The sequence below is a fragment of the Xiphophorus hellerii genome, chromosome 15 (genome assembly GCF_003331165.1).
Source record: "Xiphophorus hellerii strain 12219 chromosome 15, Xiphophorus_hellerii-4.1, whole genome shotgun sequence".
NCBI lineage: Eukaryota > Metazoa > Chordata > Actinopteri > Cyprinodontiformes > Poeciliidae > Xiphophorus > Xiphophorus hellerii.
In genome coordinates, this window is record NC_045686.1 from 13240250 (window position 1) to 13266049 (window position 25800).

Sequence of the window (25800 nt, forward strand, 5' to 3'; positions counted from 1 at the left end):
AGGAACACCAGCCGCTGCCAAAAAAGAAGATCAAGAGGAAACGGAGGGCGGTGAAGAGAAACAAGAGTATGGGCAGACGCAACTTAGTGAGGGCGGTTGGTATTTCTCCAGTGGTCCTTCACCAGGATCACTGGAGTTCCTGTTTTCTGAGCTGCTGTTATCCCTATGCAGATTTTTGAATATTTTTTTTCCTGTCTTGCTTTTTGTTCTTATTAGTGGATGATTTAAGTTTAAATTTGCAACTTTTTCCTGATAAGCCTGAGTAATTGTAGGTTGGTTTGGAGGCAGACAATTAGAATTACATTATTAATTGTTGGCTTATTACCCTAAAAATCAGCATCAAAGCAAAGTATTCTAAAACATGTAAACAAGGAGGAATGTGCTCAATTCTCCCTCAAGATGAGGATGAATTTTCCTCTAGTAGATGCATGGGTTCGTACTTTTTCCCAATATTGGTGTCATCATCTGAAAATGGTTTTGCCAGTAAGGTGTCACCACCCTTAACTTATCTGCAATAGTTCATGTCAGCACAGTTAAGCAGCATCATAATAGATGTTGGTTGTTGTTTTTTTTGGTATTCTTGTAAAAGAAAGCCAAACTAAAATATTTGCACGTGTTGCAGAATCTTTGGGCTTCTGGTTGCATTAGTCAGGCTTCAGAGAACAAGTGATCATGCTGGTTAATTTAGCCCGCTGCTGAAAATGTCAATGAATCAGATGTCTGCATCATTGAAATTCTGAGTCATTTGTCTCAGAAAATCTCCTGGAGTTACAGTTTAAAGGTAGCTCAGTGACTGGACTGTAAATTATATATGACAGTGCTGCAGAGCTGTAACCGGACACTGGAGCCCTTTTCACAAATGTAAATGTGAATTACTTTATTTTTAATGTAAACACTGAGTTTGTTTAAGGCATAGCTCTAGATTTATTCTATTTGAGACTTGCCACATTTAACAGAAAGGTATATCTTCAATCCTTTTTGCTTCATTTTACCAGTAACATGAAACCAACATGTAGTGTGTTCTCACTACTCCAGCAAGAAAAACAACCATATATGCCCAAAGATTGAGAAAGGTTATAACTGTCAGTGGACCAATTGTGTCTCTAGACGTTCCCTTGATCACGTATTGCCAACTCCTACCCTTAAAATGCCTTGCTAGTCTTTTGCGCCCATTTATACAGACCTATATCTCTTCTTTGGTTATGGTTTTGAAAAATTGTGCAGACTTGTGACTTAGTCTATTTCTTAACGCTCAGCTGAAGGACGGCTCCCTCGGCTTGGCTTACAGTGATGAAGGCAGAGTGGGAAGTGTTTTCCTCTGTTATGGAGGTCCACCTGTTTTTGAGGAGAAGGTCAGAGATAGCCTGTCAGTGACCTGAGTGTCTGACATCATGGACGTATGTAACCTGGAATGCCTCATTGAGATTAAAAACCTGGTCAAGACCGACAGAAGCACACAGACAATAAATAAGCAATAGTGAAACACATACTACCATAGATCACTTTGTGGGTAATGTGCAGCCTGGGATTCATCATATTCTTCCGATTTATTGGCTTTATTCATTTATTGAGACGGTATATTTAAACCAGTCAGATTTTTGTGGCACATTTTAGCAGTTTTTATTTGAACTCTTAAACCTATTATACGGTATTAGGCGGTCTAAAATGCAATAATCTTTCCTTTAGTGAACACAATTAATCATTTTAGTCCTTGACCCAAGCACCTGTTAACTTGGGAACATCTTTAAGGCTAAAGTAAACATTTGTTGTATGAGAACAAAAGGCAACATCTTGTTAATTTTAGAAACCATATGTGACTGCTTTTAATTTAAAAGTACAGCAGTGATGTAGAGTAGCTTTTGCACAAAAAGTCTATTTTTTTATGTTTTCGTAACAAACATAAATTCATAGTTAATGTAGTAATGGGCACCACTCCGAAAAAAAATATTATTTTGCTTTTTTATTTTTCTGTTGTGTTTTTTTTTGTCAGTTACATATTTTATTTTTAAGTATCATTTGCTATATGGATACATTGTCATCTCACCTACCAAGGTAGGATAACCAGTTTAGATGCTTGGTTTTTTTTCTCCCTGTTTTTGATGATATACTTGTAACATTGGGATTGCAAAGATAAATAAACATGGCGTCACTATCTTCTAAACGACCCCCAAACCTCTTTTTTAAGAACTTTTGTTGTAAATTATCTTCACAAATGCAGGGAGAGACATTATTCTGCATTCACTTCCAGCCTAAACTGCATGTTCACCACAGTATTGGGCCTTAATCTATGTAAACAGAAAAGTGGCAGGCACAGTCACGTGCATATCAGCAGCTCAACCTATCAGTCACGGATGGTCTGCAGCATAACGCAGCATCAGCACAGAGGGCTTTGTACGTCACTGAGTGCTTAAAGCCCCAACCTTCAACCACACCTTTAGACAGTGATGGACTCTTTGTTTATTTCCTTCATTATCTATTTATGTTTTCTAAATTTTGTTCTCCGGGTCATTTATCCCTTCCGTGTGTCTTTCAGATGATATTGACGGTGTACCTCAGCGATGGGGAGCAGACTGCGGCCGAGGTCCCCATCACACCCGAGACGACGTGCCGCGATGTCGTCGAGTTTTGCAAAGAGCCCGGCGAGAGCGGCTGCCACCTGGCTGAGGTCTGGAGAGGCAACGGTGAGATCCGCCTGGGAGAATGGGAGTACATAGATCTGCCGTAATCTACACAGTCTTCAAGTAGTGCATAAAAATAATGTAATGAAGCCTATTATTGCTGAGTCTGACACTTTCTTTTCATGCACAGGAATTTTATTTTTGTTCTCTTATTCCAGAAGCATACTCAATCTAAAGAAGGTGTTAAGCTGAGTTATGCATGAGTTACTTGAGTAAAAAAGACAGAACATGGAAAAAGAGGAAGATATTATTACAGCTTTAGATAACGGGCTTCGAGTTTAGGTTGCAGTTCATAGGACTGTCACAACTTACCTCCATCCAGATAATCTACAGCCTTCATAATATCCTGACACACTGGAGCCAGCAGTTTTTTATCAGAGCCCCTTGTTTTCTTCTACATCCAAACAAAGGGTGTTATTAAACCCAAGTTATGCAATAAGATTCAGCTGACATTTAATAATCCATCACTCCCCCCTCTAAAATCTTTCTGGTATTTTTTTTGTTTTTTTGGGGAGCGGGGGGTTCCATGTTTTATTCCACTCTTTTGTTTTTGCAAACACTGGGCTGTCACGTTGACATCCAAAATACTTAAAACTCTTGGAAATATCCACAAATCTCCTCCTACAACCTTGTTATTTGCAGGCAGATTAAAGCCCAGCTAATTTACATCTTCCTGCTTTCAATCATTTTTCTGCAGAAAGAGCAATCCCATTTGAGCACATGATGTATGAACATCTGCAGAAATGGGGGCCTCGAAAACAAGAAGTCAAGTTCTTTCTCCGCCATGAAGATTCTCCCACCGAGAGCAGTGACCAAGGTATGTGTAGGGAAAGTCCCGACTCCAAGTTGGCTCTTTATGACTGACACTGCTGTCATCATAAGTTTGTGACACTCTGGGTCTGCTTTACAGATTTTGTTGTTTTGTGTTGTTGCACGTCAAAGCCTGAGTGCTGATAAAAATCAAAATAGCCCCAACAGGGACAGTTTTGTTTTCTTTCACTTTTGTTAAAAAATGTTTGACAACCAGAATGTCCTCGGGTGTGTTTTTCTTTAAGCCAGTTTCCAACCATTTAAACGATTAGAGAGTTTACTTGGGGTAGGTTGGACCAGTTTTCACTCTCAAATATATTTTTCAGCTGCACATGTTTGAAGCATTGCCAAATAAACCAGAAATAATCCTACATTTAAATCCCATCTGTCCAAGAGCACCACAAAATATTTTACTTTTAAAGCTCATTAGGTATGTTAAAGATGTGCACACACATTAAGCCAAAGGCATGTCAAATTAGTACATTATTACATTTTTGTCTGTGCAAACATAAAATTAATCCAATTGCAATAATTGTTTTTATTTAGTTTCATTTCATTAAATACACAATTAAATGATTCATGCAAAATATATATTGTTCATAACGTGTTTAAAAGTATTTAATTGTATTTTGTGTTAGTATTTCGTCCTGTGTTGTCAGTCAGTTAGTGGGTGGAGCTACTGTTGCAAAAGTATAATTAATTTGTGACTTTCTTTAATTTATGATATAGTCAGTTGTAAAAATGTAATTGTGTATTTAATAATTTGACACATTTGGTAAACATGCCTTTGTCATATATTCGGTGTATTAATTATAATTTTGTAGGTTGCTAGATTTAAAGTAATGCAGATGTATTGTGCATCCTAAAAAAATACTGTGAACAGTTGGCAAAAACATGGAGTTGACAGGGAAAAACAACAGAAAATGAAGAAGTTTTCAGAGTACAGGAATGTGTTTCCACCTTAGTTTGAATCATATTTTTTTTAACCTTTTTTCTCCCAAGCAAAGGTTTACCCATATCCATTTTTTTCCATTGAGCATATTTCAGTTAGTCAGTCTGTTCCACTCATTGTCATCTTTCAAAGCTGCTGTTTTGTCTGCACCTATCTGCACACTTGTTTGTGTTTTTGTACGTTTCTTTTCTTGGTTTGTGACGATTGCTGTTGCCTGTTTGTTTTGCAGGGAGTCAGCAGTCGCAGGATCAAACTGGTCGCAGAACTGGCAACGCTGGAGAGAAGCACAATGAGAATGGGGTGAGAAGTAAAGCTTATAATTTACTGTCTCTTTAGTCACCTATTATTATGTACTGTTAAGTATATGTAGCTCATAAACATACCTACATTTCCAGAGTGTTTTTGATAACACTTCAGTCAGAAGTATGTTTTCGCAGACAGTTATTTCTGCCTTCTATCTTGGGAGTAGAAGGAAAAATAATAGTGGGTGTATGATTCTGCCGTCATGTCCTTTGGACTCTCAGGATGTATCCACTTGGAGATGCGAATGACTCCCATTAAGAGCTCCCTCTGGCATGACATCCTCTTTCTGCCCGACCATCTGTCCCAGATTTTGCACCTAAGTGTTGCGGTCAAGGAAATGTAACTAATTGTACCTTTAGGGTTAAGACAAGAAGCCAGTGTATCTGGTGAGATGAGAGGTTTGGAGTTTTGTTGTTTGTTTTTTTTCTTTCTTTTTTAGAGACAGCTTATTTGATACCAGAAGAGCTCGTAGCTGCACCATTTTTACTATTCTTTCTTTGACGGATGAAAATATTATCAATATGAATGAAAAGTATTTAGGTGGCAAATCATTTCCTTGTGTTTTGTCATTATTTTAGAGAGATTTGTAATCTACAATTCTCTTTGCAGTAAAAAAATGATTACTCTTGGTTATCCAGTGTTTTCAATAGAACTGCACAGTATATTGAAATGCAATATACACTAATGTGTACACAATCGCATATTCAACCAATACTTTGTAATATTCTGCACAGCAAGTTGGATGCTTTCATAGTCTGCATGCAAATACACAGTTCAAACCAGATATTTGCATGCACTATAAATAGACTCAGCCTGACTCACGTTTAAATAGACCAAGCTTTTCCACTTTTAGGTCAGTTGGGACTTTCAACATTATTTGTGTTTGTAAAGTGTGTGTAAGATAGATGGAAAGATATATAATTTAAAAAAGAGGTCTGATAAACTTTGGCTTACTGACATAACGGAAGTATTTACAATCATTAAAAGGAGCGTCCTGACTGTCACAGCTCATCTATGTCAGTTTTTCCCATGTGTCAGATTCACAAGACTTTACCACACTTCCTTCTTGATGATATAATTGTTCCAAAGAACATAACTCGTATTCTAAAGCCTAACCTGGTCATGTTCTAGTACGACTGAGATAAGCACAAATACATTTCTTTGCAATTTTGAGACTTGGTGTAAAAATGCTGAGGCCCAGATAATAGATAGTAGAAATGAGCATTTTATCTTGATTCCTCTTCTCAAACGTCTCTGCCACTTTAAGATGCACTTCCAACATCATACATCTATCATAACACAAACCAGTGGATGAAATGAACTCTGTCGAAGAACAGGATCGCCATGGATGTCTCTCAGAAGCCTCATGACTGTCAGAACTCATCTATGTCAGTTTCTCCCATGTGTCAGATTCACAGGACTTTATCACACTTCCTTCTGGATGATATAATTGTCACAAATAGGACAATTTCTTTGGCTTTCTTTGGCATTTCCACAGGCTGCTGTTCTGCGGATCACGTCTGTCCACTGAGGGAGGCTGCTGTTTACAACAGACTTGCATGAAGAGAATAAATATAGATTTCAATTTATGTCTTACAAATCTTGTCCTCAAAGCAGCTTAACAGATGCTTAACTATCTTGACAGATCAAATAAAAAGTAACATAAACACCTTTTGAGACATAAGGTGGTTTTGAATTGGTTTATTTTGTGGGTTCTGGTATAAATACACGATTTTATTCAAGAGTTTGTTTTGGCAGCATAATCAAAAGGTTTGCATGCGCTTCGAATTTCTTCCTCGGATGAATTGTTATTGATGCAGATTTGCTTGAGTGAGTTTGAGTGTAGCTTCCTTTGCATCCTTCCTTCTTTCTCTTCTAGACAGCCATTCATGTGAATGCTTTGATAAATGCCACGTTGGGACAGACTGGCTGAATTGTGCTGGCGACAATGCAGTGACATTGGGGCATGTCTGAGTTTAGTGTTGCTGCTTCCCTGCACAATATTTCAGAGAAATGGAAATGTAGAAAGGAAAATCACTCTGGAAAAGAAGCAGTGTTTTATTCTGATGAGATGAGTCGCATTAATCTCCATTAATCAAGTAAGTCCATTCCCATCTAGCTATTTTAGCTCCTATAATACAAATACTTTCACAGTAATCCTCTCTCTAATCTCTTTAGCAGCAAACTGAACTCTTTCTGTGCTAGTATTCCACATTAAAAGGAGGCCACCTTCACATGTCTGGCACCATCTGCTTTCTCTGTACATCCGAACCGAAGACAAAGTCTGGGAGAGTTTCAAGCATGTCAGGAAGGCAGTTTAGAGAAGCTTGGAGTTCACTAAGAATGCTCCTTCACTCAAAGGCAGCTGCATCTTTGGATGATGTTCAGAGGTTTGGTTTGGAGAAAAACAGAAGTGAAGGCATAACAAAAATCTGCCTTGTTTTGAAAGCGTTCAGGTATTTAGTATCGTTTTCTGTAGATAAAGAGGAGGACTTGGTTGGGTGTGGTGGTGAAAGCTACCGTTATTAATATTTCAGCAGCTTCTACAGATAGTTGTACATGGATGCTGTTACCTAAATGTTTTATTGGAGTGGGTTGTAGTTGCATTGCAAACCCTACATGTTATTTAGGGTCCATTGAATTTTTTTTCCTTCACAATTTTGTGAATTTGCATTAGAAACCAGAAACATTTAAAAAAAATGATAGAAAGTCACAAAAAAAGGTAATTTAGTTTAATTGTTGAAATATTTTATTAACTGCAACTGACTTATAATCTCAAGTCTTTGTTGGTTTCATTTATTTGGAAGTTTTAAAAAAAATTTTTTACATTTGTGAAGTTTAGCAGAAGTTTGTCAGTGTAAACTCCTGTTTCTCCTGTAAACTCAGCATCATGTGAACCGTTATTATGCAGTTTCTCCTCAGATCCCTTTGTCAGGAATGCTGCCTGTTCTGAGATAAGAGATGCTAAATTTGGAGGAGGCCTGTGAACTGAGGTGCATAAACAAAGAAGAGGGGAATTTCTCCAGTAGTTAAAATGACTATAAAAAATCCTACCAATTGGCAGCCTATAAAATATGTCACAAGGTGCTGATTTAGTAGATTATAAGCAGTGTTTACGATGTTGACCTCAGAGTAAAATGTTTGTAGATTCCAGCCTGCTGGTTGGAAGGCTTTCCCTGCAGCTTCGGCTTCTCTCAATATTCTGAAATATCCAAGTTAGATATTGGATATTTTAACTATCCTATATCCACCTAGATCTAATTTGGTGATTAGATTTTCAAAAGCGTTTTTTTTTCATCCAGTGTTTATCACTGTTGAGCAAAAACTGTTAAAATAATCTGTCTGCCCACTCAGTATATACACAGAACAGATGTTGAAACACAACTTATTACTTACTATTCACAATCATCAAAACATAACTGCTACATCATGTCAACAGTGAACCAGTTTTCAGGTAAAGTTTTGTTTCTGATTTTCAGCTTTTTTAAAGCTTTAACCTGCAAATTATTAATTATGAACTAGAATTAAATGTTCAAAGTATGTTTTTCACTACTGTCATACTGTGAGCTGTGTTTTGTTATACGGAGACATAAAGCCACTCCATAGAAATCTTGTTTTAAAATGAAGACAAGATCATTTGGATTTGACATTTCAAACTGTCATTAACGTTTAGTAACAGTTAGCATGGGTATCATTACTTCAGTCTGAGTGTTTCCTAGAGAGGTTTAAAAACCTCAGTAGTACTAAAAATATCTTAACTTGGATACAGTACCTTTCTGTCAGTAACTTCTACACTGACCAGTGTTGTGTTTATCATGACCTGGTAACATTTACTGAACAGAAAAACAATTACTCTTACGTTCCCAACCACCTGGCTAACTCAAAATTGTCCAATTCTGATTAAAAGCTATTTTTCCATCGCACCTCTACATGATACCACTGCAGGTATTCACCCCACTCCTATTATTTAGAAAGCATAATCTGTACTTGTGTCAAACTCCCAGTTGTGGACAGTATTGAGGAAACAATATGAAGGTCAACATCTGATGTGGTCGAGTTGTGGACGGCTGTAGAGTCAAAGAGTTTCCTTTTACTGTAAGAAATGTCTCCTGGAGACTTAGTGTGGTGTATTTGACTGGTTGAAGCTCTGCTGTGTAATTGTGATGCCCTCGCTGTCATATGAACTGTTATTAAGCTCTTGACACTAAATGGCACATTGGCCTCATCGTCACACTGAGTCTTCATTACATATAATGTCTGATGAGAGACTCTCTGTTGTGCCAAATTGAGTCTGATATCTCTTTAATATTTATACAAATAGAATATTTTGTGTAACTTGTCAGTTTGTATTTTACTCTGGCACTTTTTTTTATTTTATATAATGTGCTTTGCTTATGTAACGTAAATACCACATGTATTATTCTGCACTTAGTGACTTTTTTTTTTTTTTACATTTGTCGTTGATGTGCAGACTTATGGGACATTCACCTGAGTGGTGGCTTTAGGACACACCGCCACGTCACACTATGTCTCAGTGGCAGCTTTCAGCTCTTCCAGTTTTTTGCTCCGAGCTGTTAAACCTTGATGTTGTGGCTGGACGAAAATCCGGGTATCCGCTAAAGTAAAGCATCCTTCTCATCAAAGCTCCTGGGAAGAAGCAAAATCTCCGGTCATGAACTTTTCTGAATCCGGCAGCTCTTAGTAATGGAAATTTAAGCTCTAAAATTTAAGCCTATTTTTGCTTTATTTATTTATATTTACTCAGCAGACAGTTGTGTTTATAAGAAAGCAGGATGGTTCTGCACAATTAGGCCCATCAGTTCTCTTCACCTGACTGGAAATCTTTAACCGCCCTCTGTGATGCTGTGTATATCAGCACTTTTTGTAACATCTCAGTGTGTGTCAACATTGGGATCACTATGTTTAGATTTTAGTGTCTTGACCACTGTGTGTGTGTTTTGTAGGTGGGGAATCAGCGTGTGGAGCTCACGCTGTCAGAGCTGCAGGAGATGGCCACCCGGCAGCAGCAACAGATCGAGGCTCAGCAGCAGATGCTTGTTGCAAAGGTAAAACCTTTTTTTTTTTTCAATCTATTTTTCAGAACAAGTTTCTGTTTACTGTATCGTTTTTGGGCTGCACAGATAAAGTCACATTGTTTGCATTTCATGTCTCCTCTAAATTGAATTAGTCTAATACTACGTTAACACCCACTTAATGTCAAAACGAATCAGAATCAACTTTATTGGCCCAAACTGCGCACAAACAAGGAGTTTAATTTTGGTTTTCTGGAACTCTCAGCATAAAGAGTATAAATGTATAACTTTTGGAGAGAAAAAAAAAGGATAAAAAATAAAATGTACATCTAGTTGAAACCCTTTTACTTATTTTATAAAGAAAAAGAGGAGTAGAATTTAATTTTGTAAACCAGACCTACACACTGTTTAAACAAAAATATTACAGATATACTTTCTGTTTTTCCACTTAAACCTCAAAAAAATTACTGAGGAATTTTTTTCCTCAGTAAAAAATTCTGAGGAAATTTTTACATCCATGTGAAAACATCTATACCAGAAAAAGACACCGTATCAGTGTAAATATTCATGACAGAATTTTTTAAAGAAATGATGACGGTTAATGATTCATAATACTTTTATCTTTACCTCAGTATAGGGAGTACTCAGATTGCTCATCCATGTTTGTGTTTTTGGTGCTTTTTCCATCATTTGTGCTCAACAGCTGTAGTATTTCTTAAAAACCGCAATTGCATAATGAAAGCACAAGAAATTTTCCTGTGGTGTTTTTTTTTTTTTTAGATTTGCATTTGACCTAATGGGTAGATAAAGACAGTTGTTTCAGGGAAAAGCATGAGCTGGTGACTAAGTGTGAGATTCTCAGTCTAATTTTTTATATTTAATGCTTCACTATTAAATATAAAATACTTGCAATAGGAAAGTTGCAAGTAAAGAAGCTTCTTCACAATACTTGAGGATTTGTATAATTTTTAGCTGTTGCATTGAATGAAGCTTAAATTACTGTTGGGGGAAAAAAATATATATAAAATACCCCAAATCATTGACACTCTGTCATATTTAGGTTTAAAGTCATCTTTTTAATTTTACCAGTATGATTCTTCTGACTGGAAGAAATACTGCTCTTTTGGAGTGGCCTGGTTCAGAGTCCTGACTTGGATCTTACAGAAAATCTGAGTAAAGAGCTAAAAATCAGGGTGATGTCAAGGAGGCCTCCAATGCTGAAAGACTTGGACCTCATCAAACAGTCATTAAGCTGTGCAGCAAATGGCCCGAGACCAGGAATTGAACCCAGGTTCACAAACTGAGCCACCCAGCTTCTTTTATGTTTTTAATCAATTTGAGGATTATCCAAATATTTTAACATGATGCAGATTATTCATTCTTTGAGCTGATTTGTAATGCTTAGCTAATGGATCTCTCTGATTGTTGGAAAGCCAGCTGATGGCTACTGTCTTGCATTCGGTTCGGTTAACTTCAGGACACAGAAGTCCAGTTAACTGCTTATGTGTTTGTGCCATGCAAAGATTCTCCCGTGACCTTAAACGGGGGCCAAGCTGTTGCGTAACCAGTTAGACGGATTGTAGCGTGACTTTTGGCAAAGAGACTTTAAACACATGTAGAAACATAAAATTCATTAAGGCATTTCAAGAGTAAATGTTAACCCATGAACAAACTCAATAACTTTCATTCACCTTCTCTTTCTACCAAAAACTGATGATAAAAGTCTTCAGTTTGGTGTTTTGGTCTCAACTAGCCCTTTTTTGAGGGACAATTTTGTTTTCAAAGACTTAAAAATTAATTTTATTTGTTGTTTTATTTATTTTGGATAGTTAAAATGTTTTCCAGTTCCAGTGTAAATGTTTATTAGAATTTAAACTTGATTGATCTTTGAGATTGTGTTCTTGTATTGTTATTTTTGCTGTTACAGTTGTATTACTTAAACATGGTCTTGAAACAACAATATTATCTTTTATCGCAACAACTGCTGGGACAATTTATCGTCCAGCAAAAGTTGTAATTGTGACAGGCCTAGATTGTGATTGTATTTTGCTCCGTCTGTTGTGTTTGAGACGTTCTGCTCAGTCTCTGTAATTGGAGAAACAGAACTAGCCTGACTTGTGTGTTTGTGGTTTTGCTGATCAGTCATGCAGGATAAAGGCCACTGTAGACCCCCAGATAACATAACAGTGTATTGCCTTTTGTTGTGATGTGTGAAAAGTAGGCCCCACTCGAAGCCCTGCAGTCATTTGGAAACTCGGGCTTGTCGGTTCTTTTTTTAGGACCCTAACTGGAGCAATTCTCACTTGGGTAGAGATGAAGTCATCTGACCCTTTCTTCAGCCCTCCTGACACAATGAAGTGTCTCATTTAATACACACTCTAGACCTGTTTAGCCTTTAAAAGTGTGTCTTCTTCTTCCTGTGTTAGATGGTACGTTGTGTGTTTTATTTGCCTGCAAGAGTAATTTGTTTTGTTGGAGCAGAGGTCAATGTTTTGTCCTTGTGATATTGGGTAGTTTATAAAAAATTAAAAGCCTCCACATTTTGCGCTTCCTGGTAAAATAATTATCTCTGTGTTTCGTTTTTAATATTACAGATAAATAAATAAAAAATCCAATTATTTATTTTTCAGGAGCAACGTTTGCGTTACCTGAAGCAGCAGGAAAGGCGGCAGCAGCAAACCGTGTCTGAGAGCGAGAAGCTGCAGAGGCTCAAGGAGCGCGTGGAGAGCCAGGAGGCGAAGCTCAAAAAGATCCGAGCTATGAGAGGCCAGGTGGACTACAGCAAGGTCATCAACGGCAACTTGTGTATGTAAAATTACCAAATGTACTCTGACTTTTTCTTCTACCTTTTTAAGTCAATATCTTGGTAGTAATACTACATAAATCAGTTATTGCAATGATTTTAAAAAAAGATGAACTATAGAAATATTTATTTGTATGATTTCCAGAAAGCATTTTTTCCTTCTGATGACTATTGGCATATACATAAATAGTATTTATGTTTGATTTTGTTGGGTTTTTGTTTTGACATCCAGCGGCAGAGATCGAACAAGTCACCAGTTTGTTTCAAGAGAAGCAGGCTGAGTTGCAGACGGCCGTGCTGAGGGTGGAGCAGCTCAGCCTGCAGCTGGAAGACCTACGAAGAGGAAAGCTCAACGGCATACAGACCGGCCTGGGTGGCCAAGTGACCGGCGCAGCGGCCTTGGAGCTCAGAAAGCTTTACCAAGAACTTCAGGTAATGCTCTGCATGATCTCACCACTTACAAGATGTTTACTTTGCTTCAGGCTGCAGTGATGAAGGCGTTTATGCTCCTCAGATTCGGAACAAGCTGAACCAGGAGCAGAACAGCAAGCTGCAGCAGCAGAAGGAGCTTCTGAACAAGCGCAACATGGAAGTGACGCTCATGGACAAGCGGATCAGCGAGCTGCGGGAACGCCTCTACAAGAAAAAAGCTGAGGCACGTCAAAAAGAAAATCTCCCTGTAAGACTAGGAACATTCAATCCATCTCTTGAGTTTTTTTCTTTTTATCATTCAGGCATCATCATGGATACTTTTGCTGTCTACTGCTGTCTTTTCTTTTTCTCCTTTACAAGAATCTTTTAAACCCTCCCAGCTCTGCAAAGACACTTATAGTGCAGCACATTACTCTAGACTACAAAAATATAAAAACAGAAAAGAAACTCTTAAAAAATGTAAAGACTTTAAAGAACTGTCTCCAAACATATGATTGGAAAATTAAGTCATGTTAATAAAAATTGACATCAGCAGTCAAGACTGACATTTTAAGTCAAAAATTAAAATTTTCAAATTTCCTCAATGTTTGGAAGTTTTGAGAAGGGCTGATGTTGTTTAAGATCTACGCAGAGAAAATACTAAACAGTATCTTTTTAATGCATTTTTTAAGGTGGATATTTTTCTCAAGTTTTAAAAGTTAGTCAATTAAACTGATGCCTGGGAGTTAAAAATCTCTCCAGTCAAATATAAAATGAAACATCAGTTCTGCAGGTTTCCTCAAGTGCTCTGAAAGTGTCCATAGCTCTCCATCACAATGTCTGAAATGTGTCTGACGCTCTCCTTACAGCTCAATAGAGCCAATGGGCCTCCCTCCCCCCAACCGGCCCCTGGTACTCTGGGTCGGGTTGCTGCTGTTGGGCCCTACATCCAGGTTCCAGTACCAAGCCGACAGGATGGGGGCTACACCTTACCGCCTGACCCTCTGAAGCCTCAAACACTGGGTGTGAATAACCAAGCCAACCAGGGTCGTCCTAAATCAGGTGGGTTGAACTACATTGAATCAGGAATAACAATATTTCCAGGAAAAACAAACTGTACAAGATTTTATTTCACCTGATATCAGAAGCAAAATTTCTTACTAAAACAGTGACTTAAAACAGTGAATAAATTTACTGTTAGGATATCAGGAATTCAGCATGCACTTTGGACAAACCAGCTTTTTCACTTCTTCACATTGAACACTTCCTGCATGAACTGAAGCCGTTTCTTCCCAATCTGAACTGTTAGATCTCAGCTTTGACTTGACCTCTGTAACTTCTGTTTCCCTCCTCTCTAACCTTCACTCTCTTCCTGTGTCGTGTGAACTCTCTTTGTCTGTCCTGGTCTCTCCTCATATCGATTCTGTCATGTCCATGTAATGTCTCTGTTTCGATTGGGGGTTGGGCTTTTGGGCAGACGGTGTGCGAAAGCCTCCCGGTCCTTGGAAAGTGTCTGATTTAGACATCGTTGTGGACCCGGTACTCCCGTCCTTTCCAGAGTCACACCCGGGCCCCGGAGCCTCCAGTGGCTCTGACGGCACGTCCCGTGAGTGCTCAGAGCTGCATATGCAAAGGAGGGGCAACGACTGAACCTTTTCTCTTGATTGTAGCACAGGATCCTCAGTATGCATTCAGTATTTTACTCCAGATTAGAAAAAAGAGAGTTATTTGGACTCCTTGAAATCCTCCTCAGAAACTAATTTGTGTTTTTATATTAAAGTGATTGCGTTATGATGAGTTGCTCCAATATTCACTGACCAGCAATACAGTACAATGCCTGAGTTCAGTATTTATGCCCCTTTACATTATTACAATGTTAACTCAATACAACCACAAACTTTAATAAAGTTTATTAGGATTTTGTGTGATAGACCAACAAAAAGCAGCGCATAACTGAAGAAGAACAATAATCAGCAAAGCAGTCAAAAGCCTAATGGTAACTCTGGAGGAGCTGCAGAGAGCCACCCCGCAGGTGGGAGAATGTAAAGATAGGGCAAAACTACAAGGCAGCCATTTTATAGTCTGCAAAATTCTTTAGACTTGAGCAGAGGCTCAACTTAACATATAACCAGAGCTATAATTGAAGCATATTTTTTGTTACAATATTGCAGGCTTACAGCCGTAATGACAAATTACAAATTTTTTTTTGGCAAAGTATTGATGCACACAGTCTTGTTTTGTTTTTTTTTTGTTTTCCCTCAGATTTTAATTGGTAAAAGTCTGTCCTTTTCTTGAATGTCACATTTACGCACTGCTGTGTGTTGGTCTTTTCTTAAATTGACATATGCACTGTAGTTTGTTGTTGTAATGTGACAAAATAAAGAACTTTAAGGGGTATTAATACTTTTGTACAACTCTGTACATTTTATTTTATTTGCTACATTATTAACAGTTAAACATCATGTTAAAATAATTTTAAAATAAATTAAACAATGCAGTTATTAGAGAGACTATGATCAAAGCACTGCTGATCCCGTGCCTGTTATTTACAGTTTTGAGAAGGTTTGAAGAGTTGAATGCCTTGTTTGTTTTCATACACAGATCAGCCATTGATCTTTATTTTCCTCAGTTTCATAACATTCCTTGATTGCCTGTTGTAGCACTAACCTTCATGCGAATATTGTGACATCTAAACACTAGGAAGCATTTGCTGTTAAACACTTTGCATGCACAAGATGTTGACTTGAATCTAAAAGGTTTCCTTATCACTAGGAATTCTGATTCAAGTATCAAAAATGCTTTTATCACTGTATTAAGGAAAAAAAAGGAGCAGTTCCAATTTGACCATTGAAAGTTTTGCTTAATAAAGTGAAAATTATTGCTTCCCATTCAATTTATTGAAGGTTGCAACGGCATGATATGACCCATACTGCCTCAGCTTTGTTAGCAATATTGTTGGTATAGTTAGCCTCCACTTGATCTAAGACCTAAAAGAAATCTGGTAACATCTGATGAAATCTCTTAAACACATCATTGATCTTCAGCTTTATGGTTTTCCGACTTTGTCGTCTTCATCTACTTCTGCTGCTCTGTTTTTATTTTTCTGTTTTTCCATTTGCCCTTTCCTTGCTGTCTAAAAGACACACCTTTGTAAAAGAGATTTTCTTTCCCCTCAAATCTAATGAAAATATTTACTATTTCAGCCTGAACGCACGTCTTACTTCAAGTGCAGCAACTACATGCTATTCTATTCTACTCTACTAATGCATGCAAATCCATTGTCATTGCTGTGAAATTGGGCCTCAGGATTTTTTTGTCCTATTCTAGAATATCTGTTTTATCCCTGATTTTGATTAATATGTATTCAGATGGATTTTAGGCCATCTAGACATCTGAAATATTAAGTTGAAGGACTTTCCCAGAAATGATTTAGATTCAGATATATTATCACTGAATCGGTGTATACCCATCAATATCAGAAGCAAACATAGGGTTCCTTCCATCTTAACAAGCATGTAACCTAATTTGATCAGATTTATGTTTCAATTTTGGATAGGTTTTGAAAAGGGAAAATTGGAAAAGGAGACTTGATTCCTTTTTCCATGATCTAAGACGACAAAACATTCTTAAAATATTTTTGTACATTTCTTTATGCATTTATTTTAATTTCACACACTTTTTTGTCAAGTCATTGATTTAAGTTAATCGACTCATTTAAATATAAAAGAGCTGCTTCACATTTTTCTTTGTCACTAAGCTTTTCAGATCAGGGTTTTACACTAGACTTACGGTTTAGATTCCAAACAAAGAAAGACATTGATAAAACATTTTAGCGTTTTCAAAGATGAAATAAATTAAGGAACCAGTTTTTAGTGGATAATAATCTATTCTGGATTTGAGAATGTTTTTAATGGATCTGATTCATGTTGGCTCAGAGTTCAAAACCAGGCAAAATATCCCGTCATCGGACTGCTGAATCAAAAGCCAACACCCCATCAAGTGGTTCTGATTTCTGGAACATACAGATTAAAAACCTTGACAACCATGAAAATAGTTTTACCTTATCTGCCACTTCATGATTTCTGGTTAATAGGATCAACATGTAAAAATCCTGACTCCTCCATCTGAATTGGTAACATGTTTACATTCCCTCACTAAAATTCCAGACAGCCCTGACCAAACATTTCATACAAAACATTAAAGTCAGATTAGTTGTCGCTTTGCTTAGTGGCATTTGTCACTATGGTTAGTGGTAAGAAGTATTTCTATTAATACTTTATAACATACTTACTGTGTCCTGGTTTTGTCATAGCTAATGACACTGGTTGGCCCACCATAGGCAAGTCCAGCACAACTTTGAAACCTCCTGAGAGACGAGACTCAGGGTCCGACAGTCAGGGCAAGAGCCCCACCTCAGGCTCCCCCGTCACCCCAAATGCAGAAAAGGTAAGCTGTCTAGTTTTAATCTTCACTAATTAATCTTCAGAAACTTGATTAACTACAGCCAATTCAATTGTGCTTTTTAAACCTGTGAGGACCATAATATCTCATTATTCATTTCTGAACAAATTTACCATCAGTCTATTGGGGTAAAACTGTCAAATCAGACTTTAAACTGTAGAAAAATTCACAACATCAGAGCTAAACATTAAAAAGAGATCAAGCAAATTGTACCTGATGTACATTGTATAGTTGTATGACTAATTATTTTTAAACATAATCAAAGAAGTTTGTGTTTTAAGTTTTATTTTTGCTAAATTATTGACAACCAAATCAGCTACATAAGAAGTTCAGTTTTGCCTTTTGATTTTCACGCTTCATTTTGTTTTAAATGTTTTTTTTATTTTCAATCCAAACAAAGTTTTGTTACATATTACAGCCTAGAATGAATCAAATCTTGATTTCATTGCCTGCAATATCCTAAGAAAGAATGTTCTATTTCATACACAATGAATTCAAACTCTGCATGCTAATAATATTTTACTTTCTTTACCAAGAAAGAAAATAGCCAGGAAAGTGTTTGCTTTTTCAATATTGGCATTCAGAAACTGCAACCATGATACAGGATGCTTCCAATCAAATAACTTGTCAAGCTGTTTTATTTTCAAAAACTGAATATATTTATTAAATAAACCAAATGGAAATGATATCTTATTCTACAGAACCCTGACACTTGATCCTTCATGAAAAACATTCTTGTCTGTTTGCTGCTTCTCCTCAGGTGCTAGATCCAAAACTTGCTGTGTCCTCCCCTGCCATAACCAAGCCGCAGCCGCCGCCGTACGGATCCCACCTCACCTCCGCAAATATAGCCAGCTCCTTGGAGCGCCGCAAAGATGCACCGCCCCCGCGGCCCCTTCCAGCCCCCCCGGCGCCCGCGTGGCCCCGTGTGCCGTCCTCCACCGGCTCCTCCTCTCAGCAGATCCAGCAGCGGATCTCTGTGCCGCCGAGTCCCACCTTCCAGCCCAACGTTCCGCTCTTCCCTCCCGCGCTGAGCGAGCGTCTGGATCATCCGCCCGCCGTGGCAGTGCGCCCCTTCATCCCGGACAGAGGAACGCGGCCTCAGTCGCCCCGCAAGGGCCCACCTACCGTGAACTCTAGCTCCATTTATCACATGTATCTGCAGCATGCTGCGCCAAAGAGCCAACCGCTGAAGCCTGCTGTTAAAGCAGGTGAGACTTAAGAACCTTTCTACAAAACTCAAAATCTAACCAAGTATTTCCGGTCTAGTTTCTAGTGCAAATATCTTTGTACACTTGAAATAATACACAAGTAAGTTAAAAGTAACTTTTCAGCAAGAAATAGGAGCTTGTTGTAAGACAATTACTCCTTAATGTTGATGAAACAGTTATATGTGAAATAATCTGATAGAGATTATTTCACTTTTAACTAGTACTTTTTTGTGTTTTTGCAGTGTAATATATAAAAAAAACTGATTGGAATCCCTGTTTGCTTTTATTCTACCTTCTCTTTCTACATATAGTCTATGGGAAGCCTGTTCTCTCCTCCAGCTCGACACCAGCATCCCCCCTGCCTTACGTCCAGGCAGGTGGAGCATTCCCGGCGCTCCAGGGCCTAGCCGGCAGTGACGACTCTGTGGACGGAGAACTTGACGATCCGGAGAGCTTCCAACCATCGGCACCTCCTCCCAGTGTGGAGAATATTCCACGGCCACTCAGTCCCACGAAGCTTACGCCTATGGTTCATTCCCCACTCCGTTACCAGAGCGACGCAGACCTGGAAGTGCTCCGTAAAAAGCTAGCCAACGCTCCTAGACCACTGAAAAAGCGGAGCTCGATCACAGAACCCGAGGGCCCCAGCGGACCCAACATTCAGAAACTTCTCTACCAGAGGTTTAACACTTTGGCTGGAGGCATAGAGGGAAATGGTGGCAGTGGATCAGGTGGGAGTAATGGCGGCGGTAATGGAACGCCGTTTTATCAGCCGGCTATTCCACCTGGATACCTGGGAGGCGATTCGCTGGCTGACACAAACAACGGCAACCTCCTCCCTGAGACGCAGCTACCGCCACCACCAGGAGGGGAGGAACCAGGCTCTGAGGCTTCCTCTACCAACGACGCCAATGACAACGAACCCAAGGCACCAGAAGGAGTTGCGGATCCAGGCGAGGAGGAGGAACCGGAGGACGACAACAACAACAACACAGGAGGCTCTGAGGCATCTCTGCCCAGCCCGGTGCCAGAAGTCAGCAGTCCAGAGGAGAGCGGGATAGCAGTCTCTCAACCGCTGGTGAGCCACTGCAGAGGTGTATTCTTTTTTTTAAATACGTTAACTTTTTTCTTATCTTAAAAGACATTTCTGTTTTTGTTAAAGGAGAAGCGCACAAACCTGAAAAAACCCGACTCTGAGCGCACCGGTCATGGCTTCAGAGTCAAGTTTAATCCTTTAGCCCTGCTGCTTGATGCGTCACTAGAGGGAGAGTTTGATCTGGTTCAGAGGATCATCTATGAGGTATGTCCTTCAGAGGAATGCTTTATGTACAGTACAGACCAAAAGTTTGGACACAACTGTGTGTCCAAACTTTTGGTCTGTACTCAATACAGACCTAAAGTTTGGACACACTTTCTCATTGAATTCAATGAGAAAGTTTGTCCAAACTTTTGGTCTGTACTGTACATTTCATTCATAGAGCTGTGCAAAAATATTCACACCCCATGAACATTTTACTTTAAAGGTGGAATTTGGGATTATGTGAAATCAAAGTGTTGCTATGATTTTTTTCATGCATGTTTGAGAAATCCTCTAATCTCCCGTGGCAACCATTCAGGATGGGAAAATGGTCGCTCTTAATGAGTGCCGCATTTTCAACACAGCTCTTCCCTGAAGCTGCAGTTTCCCAGCTGAGCTTCTGCCTCACAGAGTATCCCAGTGGCTCCTTCAGACTAACAGCAGCAATTAGGAAACACCTGGTAGAGCTGCGCTTCTGCTTATCATGCTGTTAATGGGATACCAGAGAAATATTGTTGCAATTACTTGCTGAAGGTGTAGTGTGGGAAAGACTATGGGCTTCTTAAAGTGACAGAGTCCTTTAAATTTGACAGTTTTTACCAGCATTAAATTTCAAAGACAACATTTTGTAAGTTATGTTAGATATATACAGCATTTTTATAACAACTGAAGGTAACACAGTTACTTGATTGTACTATAAAATGGCACTATGTGCCCGGAAAATACATAATACTGCCCCTTTAAAATCAAAAACCTCAGTGTGTTTATGGGAAGAAGATGAGGAAGTTCATCCTTTTTAGGGCGGTGTATAACCCTCATGTTTCTCTTGTCCTCCAGGTGGAGAATCCCAGCACTCCCAACGATGAGGGCATCACACCTCTGCACAACGCAGTGTGTGCAGGACACCACCACATCGTCAAGTTCCTGCTAGATTTCGGTGTGAATGTCAATGCGGCAGACAGCGACGGATGGTGAGTCTGTAGAGTCGACACCATAATGCTTTAATCATGACTCCGCTCGCGTCTCCCTTCTTTAACTGTTTGTGTTCATCTGAGCAGGACTCCTCTTCACTGTGCCGCCTCCTGCAACAGTGTTCATCTCTGCAAACTGTTGGTGGAGTCAGGAGCCGCCATCTTTGCAAGCACCATTAGTGATGTGGAGACGGCAGCAGACAAATGTGAGGAAATGGAGGAGGGCTACATCCAGTGTTCCCAGTTTTTATACGGTGAGAAAGGGCCCCAGAGAGGAAAGTTCTGGTTTTATAATCCCATCGCTGCTTCATCTCCTTCAAATCTGACATAAACTGTTCTGCACTATCCTACGCAGGTGTTCAGGAGAAGCTGGGTGTGATGAACAAGGGCACGGTGTACGCTCTTTGGGACTACGAAGCCCAGAGTCCAGATGAGCTGTCGTTCAAGGAGGGAGACGCCATCACAATCCTGCGGCGGCAAGACGAAAATGAAACGGAGTGGTGGTGGTCACGGCTGGAGGACAAGGAGGGCTACGTGCCCCGCAACCTGCTCGGGGTACAGCAGGCTTAATATTAACAGCAGGCTATAAACTATTTTAGTATTTTGGCATTTCAGTATTTACCCCTTTCAATTACCTTGGAAAAAATGACTGGGTTAAAATTTAACCTCCATTTAACTCTGTGAAAAATAAATCTTTGGATTATTAGTGAAATAAAGGTTTCCTTTATCAAACTAATTAATTATCCACATATTTTATAAAGAAATATCTAAATTCCAAATAAGGCTGTCTTTCTGGGTTACTAGGTGGGCAGAGGATCCAAATCTGAGCTCGTTTGGAAAGTTGTCTTCATAAGCAGCAACATGATGTCTTGTGTAACAGCAGATTTGATAACATGCTGATGCTGTTCAGAGTTTAGATTGACCTGCTGCTTTTGAAATTGCAAACATGGGAGCTACTAAAAATAAAAGATTTAATGGAAATGATCAAAACAGTTTAAATAGTTTGACACAGAATATGGGAACTTAAATCTGCTTAGAAATACTTTTTCAGACAAGAGGAGGAATATTAGAGAGATCTAAAGATTACCACCACTGAAGTGTGCTAGTAGTCATGTTTGTGTATTATATAGGGAGAAGATTCAGATCCTGGTTACGTTTGTAATTAACAGCATTTGCTAGACGTATTTTGTTATGTACCGTTGCATATTGTTTCTAGTTTGTAACTATTTTGAGTTCTGCTTTACTTTAAACAATTTAGAATAAAATAACACTCATAATTATTGAGAAGTAGAAAAAAAAGATTATTAAAATAATTGCATTAAGCCCAGAAATTTAGTTTGAATTTAGTTATGGAAAGCAAAAATAATTTTGATTACTGTTTGTCTCTGCAGCTTTGTCCTCGAATTAAGCCTCGTCAGCGCTCCCTGGCGTAAAGTCTCCCGCCTGGACCGGAGACGCACCAGAGGAGCCCGGTGCTCCGACTCCTCCCTGTGGCCATAATCTTCCCCAGCCTTGTGCGTTCACAAAATCCTTCCCTCCTATTCAGAGGGAACTGAACTTTGACACACCTACTCACGTCTGCACACACAAAGACAAGCACTCCAAAGTCTGTTAACTGTCTCCATCCTTATTTCCTCCTTCCTTCCTCCTCCCGCCTCTCTCATTGTTCTAACAGACGACTATTTGAAGATTCAAACACTACCCCTGGTCTGTATTTCTTGCAGTGTTCACACTTCAGCCATCTCCTAAAGTCATATTGATGGCACTGGTTTACATGATACTGTATAATAGCTGGAGGTTTATCCTTTAAGTCTGGTTTGGGTTTAAGGACATTCTTTTTCTTGTTCTGCTCCACCTGAATAAACACTATTGCAGAAAAACTAACCACCAAAGATGAAATACAGTTAAAAGTTTTAATTCATATTCTCTGCAACAGCTTGAAGTAAAGCTGAAGAGGGGGATGATCAGTTTCCTTGCTGCTGTTAGTAATTATTAATGGTTTCCAGGAGTAAAAGTCACTCTGGATGTTCTCACGGAGCTGAAATTGAAATTTTGTGGGGAAAATGAGAAAGTAAATCCTCAGTATTGCTCACACAAGCTAGTTTAATGAATACGGACTGACATTTCATGCATTATACAACTGATTTCATACACATCAGTAACGTTTTTCTTTTCTTTTTTTTTGTTGAAATTAATGTGCAAAATCTTGGCGCAGAATTACTCTGGATCTCTGGCAAGAACACTAATAAATTATAAGCGAGCCTTTGAACAATATTTTCTTTGTGTTATGTGATCTCTGTGTAAAACAGATGTTAAATTAAGAGGTTCAGTATGTAAAATCTGAAATTAGCACATCCCAAAGACAATGCTATGAAAGTGGGCAACAATCAGTATTTTGCTTTGCCAGAAAATGTTGTGCATACAACTGTAGAATGTGTGTTAATGCGTATAACACAATTAATAGCTACATTTGCACAGAGAAGGGGAAAAATTTGGCATCAAATGGCGCTGAGGCCCCATGTGGTGTCATTTATATGCAGTGTCCTCCACAATTCATTGGTGCCCCTGATACAGATGCATCTAAAAGCCTAAAAATACATTATTGTTACCATTCTTTGCCGCGGTTATCTTAAAGTGAGCTTTTCTTTTTCTTTTTTTTTGCCCTGTCCCGTCCCACCTTACTGTATGTGCTCACATTAAGTTATCATCCAGCCTTGTTTATTATAGTTCCATTTATATTAAGTTTAAAATATTTACTTTGTCCAACTGTGAAAAAGAGCAAGTTCTGGTAAGGAGTGTTATTTTAGCCTTTTTTCTGTTTTACAGAGATTAACACACATCTGTATCTAGCTTACTTGAGTGGCATGTTCTTTTATCTTTTCCATTTTGAGGAGTGGCTGAGAGAACTTCACTTGTCAAGTCATATTTATACCCCAGAAAAACAGGATGTTTATTTAGCGTCCTTGACACTGATAAAATTAAAAACTTATTTCTTTTAGACTGTTGGTAAACATAAATTTTGTTTCTGTAACTCATGAAAGACAGTACTGCGCTGTAGCAATTAGTACAGTATTTAAACAAAATGCTTGCAATAAAGTTAAATATAAATGGACTAAAACAAGGAAAACGGTGCAACAAACAAGCTGATGGGAATTAAAAGTGAACATATAGTAAGTTTGGAAGGAGGATTGAAAACCCAGTAGAATAAATATCAGGTGGCAAAACTATTCAATTTTGGATTTTTCAAAAATTTCATAAAGGATTATGTTTGTAGAATAAAATTTTAAGGCTTTCACATCTCTACCAAGGGTGCCAATGACTGAGGGAACATCATTTAAGCCAGTGGTCCCCAACCACTGGCCCGCGGACCAATTGGTACCGGGCCGCGCAAGAAATAATGAACTACTTCCGGATGTTTTATTTTGAAAATCCTATACCGGATTTTACCGGTTACGTCTTGCGCTTCAAAATTGAGCCAACTTGCAGCAGAATGAGTAACAAAACAACATCGGAGTACTGCGCGCGCACAGCTGATTTAAGCAGTAATGGGTTTTAAAATTATTTTTCTTAAAAAAAAACAAAGAAAGTACAATAAAACCATAAAAAAAACGCAAAGAAAAAAGATTGGATTAGAAAATTATCGATTTAGGCTTCGTAAAGGTTTTCTAAATATATTAATGCATCTTGAGGTGTTTTATAGGCCAGTTTTCTTCAAGAAAACTCATCTCTACAAAACTAGCTTTAAAGGAAAAGTACAGGTAAGGTAAATTACTAGTTTTTTGGCTCTGAAATGTTGTATTTCCTACACATGCAAATACACAACTCATCAGAAAGAAGTGCAGGAAATAAACATTGGATTATATACACATATTTTAATCTAAACTCCAAGGAACCAGACCCTGTAGCATTATCCCTCGCTACTATCTTCCTGAGACCTGACTCTCACCATTTCAAAAACATTTATTAAACATCTATCTTCCCTCGTTAGACAGATTACACTCTATTTCTGAATATAATTTATGTATTATCTTATTTTCTCTATTAAAATATTTTATTTTGTTTGTTTTCCACCCTAGCTGGATTTTACAGTGTCATCTCTGGTTTATTTCTTATGATTTAACCAACTCCACTGAAATATCTCAGGACTGACAAAGTGCTGCAGACTCATTTCATCTCAGCTCTGGTATAGCATTTAACAAATTGCAGTCTGTTGCTCTGTGTTGCAGATAAGTCTGGGCCATCATCGTATAACTCCTGTATTCTTTGGTTTGTGCCATAAATACCTTTAAATTAGGGTGTGAATATTAGAATTGATCCTATTTGTTTTGAGCTTTACGTTGCTGAAATGCTAATAAAATCTATTTGCTCTGTTTATTTGTGGTGCTTTTTTTCATTTAAAAATTATAAAGCTGCTTGAAGTGAAGTTTGTTATGCTGATTTTTATGTTTTAAGTTGTCAGACTGCAGAGAAATATTTCAGAAGTTTTCCGTTATTACAGACAAGTCACGCACAACATAGTTATATGTAGGAAATGCAGGAATGTCTAAGATCTGACCTGAAGGAACGGTTTGGGTTCATTTCTTGATCAGACATAATTTCTGAATGGTTAAGGTTGTTATTTGAGATGTTTTCCTCAAGCAAATATTGAAATGTTAAGTGGCCTTTCTTCACAAACATTTTTATTGGCTATGATTTTTAATATAGGCTATAATTCTGCCGTTATTTCACCAGTTCTTAAAGCTTAGGGGAAAAAATGCTCTGGCACTGGACAAACAGGGTGGTTTTGTCAGTATAAGTTGAAGAGTTTTTAAATAAAGTAAGTTTGAGGTTGTTTTTACAGCTCAGATTAAAACCATGCAATTTGTTTTTG

At 38.4% G+C, this 25800-nt stretch overlaps 1 protein-coding gene across 7 annotated transcripts in view; it reads left to right on the plus strand.

Moving 5' to 3' along the window:
• Window positions 1-25304, plus strand: part of ppp1r13bb (protein phosphatase 1, regulatory subunit 13Bb) — a 30202-nt gene extending 4898 nt beyond the window's left edge. For 3 of the 7 annotated variants that reach the window (XM_032585931.1, XM_032585932.1, XM_032585933.1), the window contains 17 exons: window positions 2534-2681; window positions 3376-3495; window positions 4670-4740; window positions 9708-9809; window positions 12407-12581; window positions 12812-13011; window positions 13094-13258; window positions 13860-14052; window positions 14468-14596; window positions 17303-17436; window positions 18212-18662; window positions 18974-19740; window positions 19825-19962; window positions 20797-20930; window positions 21018-21184; window positions 21286-21485; window positions 22322-25304. In XM_032585931.1, the coding sequence (XP_032441822.1) occupies window positions 2534-2681; window positions 3376-3495; window positions 4670-4740; window positions 9708-9809; window positions 12407-12581; window positions 12812-13011; window positions 13094-13258; window positions 13860-14052; window positions 14468-14596; window positions 17303-17436; window positions 18212-18662; window positions 18974-19740; window positions 19825-19962; window positions 20797-20930; window positions 21018-21184; window positions 21286-21485; window positions 22322-22363 (3336 nt within the window). In that variant the 3' untranslated portion in view covers window positions 22364-25304. The remainder of the gene's footprint in view (window positions 1-2533; window positions 2682-3375; window positions 3496-4669; window positions 4741-9707; window positions 9810-12406; window positions 12582-12811; window positions 13012-13093; window positions 13259-13859; window positions 14053-14467; window positions 14597-17302; window positions 17437-18211; window positions 18663-18973; window positions 19741-19824; window positions 19963-20796; window positions 20931-21017; window positions 21185-21285; window positions 21486-22321) is intronic. The other 4 variants (XM_032585935.1, XM_032585934.1, XM_032585936.1 and 1 more) reach the window with 4 other exon arrangements.
• The last annotated feature ends 496 nt before the right edge of the window (window positions 25305-25800 follow it).